This window comes from Amblyraja radiata, chromosome 4, assembly GCF_010909765.2.
Source record: "Amblyraja radiata isolate CabotCenter1 chromosome 4, sAmbRad1.1.pri, whole genome shotgun sequence".
NCBI classification, from domain to species: domain Eukaryota; kingdom Metazoa; phylum Chordata; class Chondrichthyes; order Rajiformes; family Rajidae; genus Amblyraja; species Amblyraja radiata.
Window position 1 is genome coordinate 16,998,836 of NC_045959.1, and position 12,068 is coordinate 17,010,903.

The 12,068-nt window shown below is 42.0% G+C and overlaps 1 protein-coding gene across 3 annotated transcripts in view; it reads left to right on the forward strand.

The window, feature by feature from the left end:
• The window catches only part of LOC116971858 (desmoplakin), a 66,958-nt gene that overhangs the window by 41,921 nt on the left and 12,969 nt on the right, over positions 1 to 12,068 (forward strand). For all 3 annotated transcript variants that reach the window (XM_033019016.1, XM_033019015.1, XM_033019017.1), the window contains 5 exons: positions 729 to 928; positions 1,864 to 2,036; positions 6,652 to 6,790; positions 8,197 to 8,390; positions 9,879 to 10,041. In XM_033019016.1, coding sequence (XP_032874907.1) covers positions 729 to 928; positions 1,864 to 2,036; positions 6,652 to 6,790; positions 8,197 to 8,390; positions 9,879 to 10,041 — 869 coding nt within the window. The remainder of the gene's footprint in view (positions 1 to 728; positions 929 to 1,863; positions 2,037 to 6,651; positions 6,791 to 8,196; positions 8,391 to 9,878; positions 10,042 to 12,068) is intronic.

A 12,068-nucleotide genomic window follows, 5' to 3' on the forward strand; every position in this document is an offset into this window, starting at 1 on the left:
CAGTGCTCAGTCCATAGTTTTACAGATTATTGTACTTCAAATGCATATCTGGATATTTTTTAAACGTGATGAAGGCCTTGACCTGTAATATCTTTAGAGAAATGAGTGCCAGACTCGAACCTTCTGTGGTGACAGAAAATATCAATTCCAATCTAATTTTCACAACAATTACATAGAATATCAACTCCCTGGTTATTGAGCTCTCTGATTGGGTAATTGGGTCCTTCTTATTCCTTTTATTATACCCCCCTTTTAATTTTATGTATCTCAAAATATTCTCCCATCAACCTTTTTGCACACAAAGAATTCCATCTCCTTGAAAGTAATGTCATCCAATCCAAGCACCAGCCAAGAAGGCACACCAATGCCTCCTCTTACACACCCACAGATACACCATAGTAAGCATACTATCGGGTTGCATTGCAGCTTGGTTTGGGAACTGCAGTGAGAAATTGCAGAGTTTGAGATGTTGCCCAGAGCATCACACAGACCCGACTCCCCACGTGACTTCATCTACACCACACTGCCCGATGAGATAACCGGTGAACATTTTCTCAGCAGTGTTGAGTGCGGAAAATCTGTTTTATATTTTTTAGCTATTTCACTTGATTGTGATGGTTGGCGGCTTCAAGAGATCAATTAGGGTCAATGATGATCATTGTGACCTATGGAGATAATTGCTTCATGGAGTGATTGATTCATTTTTAATCCTGACCTTTTTTATCCAGTGCCCATTGTAGCTCCAACACAGGTGATAATGCCTACACAACATGCAGCACCACCAAGGATGGACATGAATTTCCAGCAAGAACTCCAGAAGATACGTCATCGTTTAGAGTTGAATGATAATAAAATGATGGGAAAAATACATCTCCTCATAGATTCAAATGCACAGGAGGAGTTTACACTGAGAATATCTGAGCTAGAGGTAAGAATGAAATGATAATTGAATTTGAGATTTTAACTGCACGGTGTGTATGCAAGTGAGTACTTGGGTTACTCCAAGTAGTTTTACCAAGTACAGGCTGCCCCAGGTCACGAACATGTTTCATTTTGACAGGCGTTTTAAATCGTATGTATGGGGTTGCCTCTAAGTCATGTGTTCGTAACCTGGGGAGGTCCTGTACAGTGACATAGAATAAGGAAGTCGCATGTTCAATGACTAACATGTCAGGATCCTTCTACAGACTGGGTCTGGTTCATCCTCTGTACTCTGATGGAAAGCTCTCACAATTAGGAATGGCTTTTGTTCAGGGCCCCAGCACATTATAGTAACTAGCTTTTCGCAGACCAAAATAAAAACATTTTACATTGTCCTCTGCACTTGATAAAGAGAGAGAAAACCCTCATCTAATTTAGACTGGGTTAGAATATAAGGGGTAAAAAACAGTTTTGTTAATTAACATAGGTAGTGTGGCAGATTTTCCATTGCAAAGCATCAACTGGATACTGTACCAATAATTTAAAAAAATAGGCAGCTCAGTAAAGTCATGCGCAGCAGAGAGGGACCCCAATTTTTCTGCCATTTAAAATGAAAGTACAAAGCCTACACATTTTGTCACTGTCCACTATTCCATTGTATGCTCTACTCAGCCATCTGTTTACCCGGATGATGATTGTATACGATAGATGATGATTTTCACAACAGAGAGAAAAAAAAGAGGTAGATGGAGCGGCGGTGGGGGGGTGGGGGGGGGGGGGGGGGGGGGGTGCAAGTGGAGATTGCTGGAGAGTGTTAAGCAGGGACACAGAGGCTGCCAGTGTTGGAGTTTAGTTATTGCCCAATGCACAAGTATGGTGAGATACAGATGCCACAAAACTTTTATTCCATTCTAATATTTCTTCTATATTTGCCCTTGACAGTCTCTGCATAATCAGTTGAATACAATTGATGATGACTTCATCAGCCTTCAGAGTAGGTGGTATAAATCACCACATGCATCAGGCGATGAGAAAGCATACTTCGAAACAGAATTTAGCCGAATAAGTCAAAGATTGAAGAGCGGCAGTGACTTTTCTTCAGCCTATTTAGAGAGGTAAGAGAAAGGAAATAATAATCATGTTTATAGAACCAAATAATATACATTGAAACCACAGTGCATACAATGCATGTATTGATGTACTTTACAACAGCGCAAATGTTAAGAATACATGGCATTTCTTTATGTAAATCCTGTGGTGAGTACCATTGTTCTGTGGTGCATTTAATCTGAGATTCAGTCCACTGCAATCTTTCCTGATTGACATCAGATTTTCATTATTCATGGTTTTTCTCCATTGCTTTTTTACAGTACTTCCCATGAAAGAGTTGTTTAGATCCCTTGAAGAGGCAACTCATTTAAACAGCAGTTTGTCACAGTTGCACTCCACTCTCACTGTGAGCAGCATTGTAGGAACTTTGTTTGTAACTTGTTTATACGATATGATAGAACTTTATTTATCCCAGGAGGGAAATTAATTTGCCAACAGTCATAAAAACAAAATACATGAAACATGAAGAGGTGGGGGGTCTGTCTCAGTCTCAGTGTACCCCACGACAGAAGGAGAAAGAGTTGTAAAGTTTGATAGCCACAGGGAAGAAGGATTTCCTGTGGCGTTCTGTCCTGCATCTTGGTGGAACCAGTCTGTTGCTGAAGGTACTCCTCAGGTTGACCAGTGTGTCATGGAGGGGGTGAGCTGTATTGTCCAGGATGCTCTGCAGTTTGAGGAGCATCCTCCTCTCCAAGACCACCTCCCAAGAATCCAACTCCACCCCCAGTACGGGGCCAGCCTTCCTGATGAGTTTGTCGATCCTATTGGTGTCTGCAGCCTTCCCCCTGCTGCCCCAGCACACGGCAGCAAAGAAGATGGCTGGATACCACCGATTGGTAGAACATCTGCAGCATCTCACTGCAGATGTTGAAGGAGCGAAGCCTTCTCAAAAAGTACAGCCGGCTCTGTCCCTTCTTGTACAGGACCTAAGCGTTCCTGGACCAGTCCAGTTTACTGTCCAGGTACACTCCCAGATATTTGTACTCCCTGGTAAACTGCACATTCACACCATTGATGAAGATGGGGACAGGGGTGTTCCACTCCTCCTAAAGTCCACCACTAACTCCCTAGCCTTGTCGGTATTGAGCTGCAGGTGATTCAGCCCACACCACTCTGTTGACTACACCTCTGTATTCAGCTTCCCTCCCCTCACTGATGCAGCCCACAATTGTAAAGTCATCTGAAATTGTCTGCAGGAGGTGGAGTTATATCTGAAATCTGAAGTGTAGATGGTAAACGAAGAGAGAGAGGACCATCCCCTGTGGAGCCCCAGTGTTGCTCATCACCGTGTCCAAGACACAGTTCTGTAGCCTGACATATTGTGGTCGTCCAGTCGGGTAGTTGGTCAGTTTGCTAACTAGCAGTGCAGGCCAGATCGTGTTAAAAGCACTGGAGAAGTAAAAAAAACATGGCTCTCACAATGCGTCCCAGCTTATCCAGGTCAGTATAGCAACGATGGAGCAGGTGGATGATGGCGTCGTCAACCCGCATCTTTGGTAAGCGAACTGCAGGGGTCCAGGTAGGGTTTAACCAGGGGTTGCAGGTGAGTGAGCACCAGCCTCTCCAGGGACTTCATGATGTGTAAAGTCAGCGCCACCGGTCTGTAGTCATTGGAGGAGCTGGGGCGCATCCTCTTTGGTACAGGAACCAGGCAGGATGGCTTCCACATCACAGGAACCCTCTCCAGGCTCAGGTTGAAGATATGCTGTAGCACTCCAAACAACTGGCTGGCACACACACGCCTTGAGCACCCTAGGGTTGACACCATCGGGACTTGTAGCTTTGCCTGGGCGGAGTCTGCTCATCTTCCTCACCTGCTCAGCCTTGATAATCAGGCTTAGCAAAGAAAGGGCAGAGGAAGTGAACCAGGGGGATTGAGGGGGAGCAGGGGGGGAGAGTGGGCAGAGGCCCCACCATCAAATCTATTAAAAAAAAAAAACAGGTTTAGCTCATTGGCCCAGTCCTGATTGCTTTCCCTCCCCAGGCCACTGATCTTTTTGTATAGCCTGTAATGCTCTTCATCCCACTCCATACATCCCATATGTTGTTCTGCTGAAGTTTCCGCTCCAGCTTTCTCCTGTAGTCGTCCTTGCCCTGTCCTAGACTCGCCTTCAAGTTTTTCTGCGCCCATTTCACCCACTCCTTGTCACCATTCCTGAAGGACGCCTAGTTGAGAAGGGCATTTATGTCACTGGTGACCCAGGGCTTGTTGTTGGGGAAACAGTGTACTCCTCAGGGACAACGTTATTCACACATAGCTTTATGTAGCTGGTGGCACAGTTAGTGTGTTATGTGGTCCCTAATGGATTGAAAGCAATTCTGTTAAGGAAAGTTAACAGTCATTCTCGGCAGTTGTAAAATAGAGACAAAGTAATCCTTGACCCGAAGTGATACTGAAGAAATTGGTGACATTTGGTTTTGTAAGTTTAAAGGGACAACCCTTGTTGCAGCGTGCTACTGCTTTAGAAGAACCTTTCATAGAGCTGCCAACTAGTATGGATTTTCCGTATTTTGTACGGAAATGCGATTAGAATACGGTTGTATGGTTTTGTGTTGTAAAATATGGATTTTAAATATGGAGTTCAGTTCAGTCTGAAGAAGGGTCTCGACCAGAAACATCACCCATTCCTTCTCTCCAGGCTGCGTGGAATTTAACGAGTGGGAATTTAAACGAAGAGCTGTCGGATCTTTGTTTAAATTCTATTGTGCTATGGGTCACAGACTGTTCGTCACAAAATTCACGTATAGAAATGAGTCTTTGGAATTCTCTTTCTCAGTGGTAGTTGAGCCTTTGATTATTTTTCAGGCAGTGGTGGATTTCTGGATAAGCCTAGTGGTGAAAGGTTACCAGTGGGATTGCAGTTACATTGGGATTGGCCCTGATTTTACAGAGCGGTGGGTGGGCTCAAGGGAGAGAGAGGGTGGGGTGGAGATAGGGAGAGGATGGAGAAGAAAGGGAGAGGGAGGGAGGAAGAGAGCGAAGGTGAGTGGGAGGGAGGGAGGGCGAGAGGGAGGGAGTGAGAGGAAGGAGGGAGGGAGGGAGAGGGAGGCTTCCAAAATGGTTTCTACATCATCTTCTGATGCTAAAAGCAGGAAGCAGCCGTTCAAACAGCATACAAAGAGATGGCAATGAATGCACTGTCAGGTAAGGTGCGTAGAAGACATGTCAATTGGTAGCAACGTTATGCATTCTTGCACTCTTACATGGATATGACTGCACATTAAAAAAAAAAAAAATCAACAAAATTGCATCACGTAAAAACACTGATTTCCTCAGCAAAATACTGATTTTCAGGTACTAGAATACTGAAATGCTCTGACAAAACTTGGCAGCTTTTAACTGTCATTTGACATAATACTGCTGTTTGAATTTGTGTATGTCATATGAGCCATTTACTAGATTTATTTTTTTTACTTGTACTTCATTTTTTAATGTTTCCCTTCCGCAACTTTGTTTTGCATGCTATCCCCGATGTACCATGCATGAGTACATTAAGATAGTGCAGAAAGAGAAGTAGACAGAGTGCCGCATAGCATATTATATTCAAGGAGAAAGTGGAGTACGTAAAATGTGCAAGGGACGCAACAAGGTCAATTGGGAGTAGACACAAAATGCTGGAGTAACTCAGCGGGTGAGGCAGCATCCATGAAAAGATAAAAAGTGGGCGGAGACAGTAGGACAACTGGGAAGGGGAATGAGTGAGAAAGCAAGGGCTGAAATTAAGGAAGTCAATGTTCATACCACTGGGGTGTAAACTACCCAAGCAAAATATGAGGTGCTGTTCCTCGAATTTGCACTCGGCCTCACTCTGACAATGGAGGATGCCCAGGACAGAAAGGTCAGATTGGGAATGGGAGAGGGAGTTGAAGTGCTGAGCAACCGAGAGATCAGTTTGGTTACGACAGACAGAGTGGAGGTGTTCAGCAATACGATCTCTGAGCCTGCGCCTGGTCTCGCCGATGTAGAGAAGGTGACACCTGGAACAGTGGGTGCAGTAGATGAGGTTGAAGTAGTTTACACCCCAGCGGTATTAACATTAACCTCTAATTTCAGAAAGCCCTTGCTTTCTCCCTTGTTCCCCTCCCCCTTCCCAGTTCTCCTACAAGTCCAATTGTCTCTGCCCACTTTCTATTTTTTTTCCCCCCCCCCCCCCCCCCCGACATCAGTCTGACGAAGTGTCTCAACCTGAAACGTCACCCATTCCTTCTCTCCATGGATCCTGCCTCACCCGCTGAGGTACTCCAGCATTTTGTGTCTACCTTCGATTTTATCCAGCATCTGCTGTTCTCTCTCACACAAGGTCAATTGGGAGATTGGGAAGACATCCTTAGCATGGGAGGTCTATTCAAGAGTCTAATAAAATAACTGCAGGAAAGAATCTGTTTTTGAATCTGGTGGTACGTGCTTTTAAGATTTTGCCGCCCTTATGGAAATTTAAAATTGGAACAAACTGAATTTAAAAATATATTCTCAAGACTATGTTTTACCATAAGCAAAAGATACATGTTGGAATGTCTGGCAGTTACATCTGTGGGTGATATTCCCCATTGTAGGTTTCGCTATTCTAAAATTTGAGGGTTTTTTGTATTAAAGTACTAATTTAATTTATTTTGCCTTAGAATGAAAGCATTGAGAATACTCTTTCAAGATATTCTGGAAGTGGAAGATCTGATAAAAGTTTATGAAGCAAGACTAACAGAAGAGGAGACTGTCCCAATGAGCCTGGAGAAAATAGAATCTTACAGACACACTCTGAAGGTACACAGAACTATGAGTATTACTTTCACTTTTTTAAGTAGGTGATAATTTGGTGGGGCAGATATTCGAACAATTCCATTGATTTGCACAGGAAATCCACAGGCGCCAGATTGTCACCAAACTGTAAAAGCTAGCCTTTCAACAATTCTTAGATGCTCCCTGTGTATTCTCCAGTAGAAAGTGATTACTTTTAGTGTGTAAGTGATGCTTGGCTATTAAATCACCTATAGTGACGAATGTAGAATTTCTAAACCTCAAAAATAAATGTGAGCCAAAACAGATCCACAATAACGATTGAAAGAAGTAATTATTATTTGTGGAATTTTCATATTGATATTTTTTCCCGATAGAACTATTATATTTTTCTACCTATCCCATTCTAAAAGAGCACGTTTAAGTGCTGGGTTCCAGTTTCTGACAAAGTGTTTGATTATGAGGGTTACTTGATCCAGCTACAAACATCCATTAGCAGTGAATCTGGCCAATATGTTTTATTTATTTTGTTTGTGGTTCAAACAGCGCGTGTATTTTTCTAATTACTGAATGAATTCATAAATTCTGTATTTCTAGGAAAGCATTCCGAATTAAGCCTAGAATTTGGGACATTAGTCTCTCAAAAATGCATTATTCATGCTAAATATTTTTAGGCATGGTTTCAGTACGTACACCATTCCCTTGAAGTCCTACCCTAGCTCAGATATCATTTCTCCATTGTCATCGACAGGCCTGAAGATGCTAACAATGTGCATGGTGTCAATTTCTGGATCAATAGGTCATGAGCTTAAATCACTCTTGAAGAACAGAAATTACTTGCATTTGTTTAGCTTAGTTCATATCTTGTTGCTTATTTCTTTTCAGTGGAAAATAAGATTTGTATTTTTGTAGTATCTATTACAGCCTTCAGAAGTTAGTTATTTGTTGCATTGGTGTGGGGTGGGGGAGTCTAATTTCCAAAGTTTGCATACAAACAGTGAGAGTGATCAGAGGTTAGGTGGTCACTTTAATGATATTTAGTTGGGTCCAAAGGAAAGGGGATGTTGCTTCTGTCCCAAACCTGACCAATGAGCATTTGTATGGCAGCAGTTTAGCATGGTCATCAGGTGTTCTGACTTAATCCTGTCATTGTAATAAAAATTCAGTCATCGCGGATTTCTAGGTTGTTTTCTTCTCTCAAACACCATGCTTTGAGATCATTCTCTTGAAGTTTACAGAAGATGGGAATGCATAAAAATAGGTCACTTGCTTTGCTCCTCCCGTCCTGCCCATCACAAATAGATTGATACCAGCGGAGTTGGATCCGCCTACATTAATATTTATGCACAGGGCCAAACTCTGTAACATGGAAGTCTTTCAGTAATTTCACTGGGCTTCGAAAGTCTTATTTTTGTTTTGCTCTTTCCCCTTAGGGAATGAAGAGTGAACTGGATCAGAAGAAGAATTTGTTGACATCGATGCAGGGACATTTGCAAGAATCCCACCGTATCAATGATTACATAATGCCATCTTTCTACAAATGTGATATAGATATTGCAAAATATAATGAGAAAGTCACACAGCTGTCAGACCGATGGCAGAGGATCGACAAAGAAATCGATAACAGGTGGGGTTTTGCTGAACCTGGTGTCAACCAGTTAGCTCGGGCAGAGAATTAGCTTCACCTATAAACAAACTGCACTGCATTCAGATTCTCCAGGAAAGCCAGTTGTCTTTGTGAGTTTGATTGTGGCTGAAGAATCAACGTTTGAGATTTGAATACGAGTCCTGGCATAGACGTTAACACCAATAAACCATGTGTAATTTAAGTATTTCTGCCGAGGATGGATTTCGTGCCAGCAGGCTTAATAGATCTTAGTAGATCTGAACAAATTCCTGGGACCTTTATGCATTTAAGATCATATTCCTTTGGAGGTGGTCTAAAAAGAGATGTCTACCTGAAAGAAGTTCCCAACCTCAGATGTCCTGACTCCTGAAGCTGAACTGTTTGGCTTTGGCTACTCCAGTTTCGAAAGTGCTCAAGTGCACAGCCCTAGATAGAGTCGACTTACTTGCCTACGTTTGATATCTATTGCTTAAAAGCATACCTCATAGTGTAACTTAAGATTAAAAATTAGGAAAACTATGCAGTTGAGGTATCTACTTAATGGTGCTATTGAGGGAAGATATTGCATTCATCCCTATTGGCCTCTTTGTCTTTGAAGTGTATTGGAGCACCGTTTATCAGCAGTCGCATTATTAAAAGTCAGAAAAACCTAGACTTGAAATGCACTAATAAAATTCTGTATCAAAAACAGGGAATACTGGAGCCATTCAGCAGGCTAGGCAGTATCTGTGGAAAGGAAAACAGAATTAACAGTTCAAGTCAAAGACACTTCATCAGTATTGGGAAAGAGAGTAAACAAGTTAATATTAGCTTGTAGTAAAGTAAAACAAAAGGAATAGTGTAGCTATGAAAGGGTGAGGTCAGGATTGCCTGGGTGTCCTTCAGTCAGATGGATCAATGGGGTAGTGAGAAGCTGATATTACAGACAAAGAGGTGTAATGTGTAAAAAGTAGAGGGGCTATGAGAGATTCCCAGTAGGTCAGGCTATACTGTTGCAGATAGAACAATGAGCCAAAAGCACAGGTGAATGACTTCCAGCAGAAATGACAAGTTCTAATACAGACAGAGCAAGTGAATTATCTGCTTCGAGAATTTGATATTGAGCCCAGAAGTTGCATTGTTTAGTTTAATTTAGAAATATAGCTTAGAAACTGACCCTTCGACGCACGAAGTCGGTGCCAACCAACAATCATCCCATACACTAGTTCTATCCTACACTAGCCAATTAACTTATAAACCTGCATGATTTTAGAATCCAGTGCACCCGGAGAAAACACTCGTCACATGGAGAACATGCAAACTCCATATAGACAACACTCTGTAGCCTGGATCGAACCAGGGTTTCTGGTGCTGTAAGGTAGCAACTCTACCGCTGCATCTGTGTGCCGCCCATTTATATTTTTCGAATAAACCATGTCAGATAACTTTTAATTGAACTATTACTATTCTCTAGGAATTAAATGTTTGTGTTTTATCTGCATCATGCAGGTATTATGATTTAGATAAACAGCATAAGCAGCTGAAAGACTACCAAGATTTGTTCCAGAGGCTCAGTAAATGGATTGATGTAACAAAACACAAACAGGATGGGTTGCAAGTCAACAGATACCAGGATATCAATATCCTTTCACAGCAGCTAAATGAGCAAAAGGTTAGTGTGCTATTTAAGATTTTTATGGTATACAATGTATTTACAATTAGTGAACATGTGGCTGTTGTGCATCGGTTATTTGACAATTTTAAAGAGTTAAATGCAGATTGGTCATTCCAGCAAACTAATTATGATTGCTCTGACATAAAATGTGGATGATAATTTTGATTGGGTAGCAGAATGGTGCTGTGGGTAGGGCAGCTATCTCACACTACCAGTGCCCTTGGCCCATTTTATCCTTGGTTAACCCTGTAACTGTGGATTTCCCACAAGTATTCCAGTTGCCTCCCACATCCCAAAGATGTGCTGACAGTTAGGTTAATTGACTACCCTAAATGGCCCCTGGTGTAGGTGCGTGGTGGGAGAATCAGGAGTGGGTCAAAGAGTATATGTGAGAGGGCAGTTGGTGAGGAATGGGTTAGATAAGATTGTTCTGTGAGCAGTCATGATGTGCTGAATGGCCTCCTATGTCAGAGGGAAATATGAGACATATTTCCACATAGAGAAAGCTAAAGAAATGTATTTTGTTTGTGGACATAAATACTCTCACAGATAATTAAACAAATGTACAATTATAAAATGAGTCCTAGGCTTGTGTAGCATTCCTGCTTTTTTTGCTTTAGTTAACAACACAAGCAAAGTCAAGTGAATGACCATTTGAAATTCAGGTTCATCCATAATTTCTTGTTTCTGCAAGAAAACTTAAATTTTGAGTCTTTGTCTGCATTTGTCCTGGATTATTGTAGGCTGCTCATTGTGCTGACCACTGCTGACTTTTAGAAACATAGAAAATAGGTGTAGGAGTAGGCCATTCGGCCCTTCGAGCCTGCACCGCCATTCAATATGATCATGGCTGATCTGATCCAGAAATTTAGTACGCTTCTGTGCGGCATCCTGGTCCATCTGATCCAGAATGGTATTCTTTCCCTGGGATTATGACATGTGCCAGCAAAGCAATCCAGAACCTGGCTTCACAATCCAAAAGACTGATGTCCACTGAAACACGCATAATCTAAACCAGAAAGTAAATGTTCAGCCTCAGATTATTGTCAAATTCAGCAGAGTGCATTGAAATTCCTTGTTCGCACAAAGCTCAGAAAGAACAATATACAGTAATTATAAATATAATCATAACTTCAACAGTGAATGCAAAACTGCAGAATGGTGAAAAGATTGTAGTGCGATTTGAGATGGGCCAAAAAAATACAAACATGCAATAATAGAATAACTAAATGAGGTAAAGTGTAAGAGTATAGGGCTGCACCTCCACAAAGGGGATGTGAATGAGATGTTAGATCTAAAGCAAGTACAGAAACTAAAATAGATAGGGGGGAAAATATGTATTTAAGGTATATAGTGATGGAGAAAAAATTGAAGAATCTTTAAATTTTTTAAAGTCACGAGCCAAGTTGGGCTGACCAATGGCAAGTTTTTGGGCCTCAGCATGCCTTGTGCTTATATGTAGGCGGCATAGTGGTTCAACAATTAACGCTACTTCTGCACAGCTTCAGCAACCTGAGTTCAATCCTGACCTTGCGTGCAATCTATGTGGAGTTTGCATGTTCTTCCTGTGACCACATGGATTTCCCAAGACATGCTGGCGGGTTAATTAGCCATTGTAAATTACTCCCACAGTAGGTGGTGGCAGGAAAGCCAGTGGTGAATGGATAGAATTATCAGAAAGTATAGGTTGCAGGAATGGGACCAATGGAGTGTTCTCTGTATAGACTTAATGGGCTGAATGGTATCCGCCTGCGTATTGTAAGGAAATATGAAAGGCGGAAGTTCAAGATAACCTGGAACAGCATCCAACTTCCAGGTTATCTTGAACTGACTACCCACTGCATGACGGGACTCTCCACTGAGGCCAGGATTGGAGCAGTGACAATCTCCAACATCAGTTGATTTAAGTTTGGGACTACTACTCATTCCTCCATATAATGGCATCATATTGTGTTTGGCCCACTGAAAGGAAATTCTGGACCATTAATGCAAGGGAGCTTTGACCATTCATACTGCCCAAATGT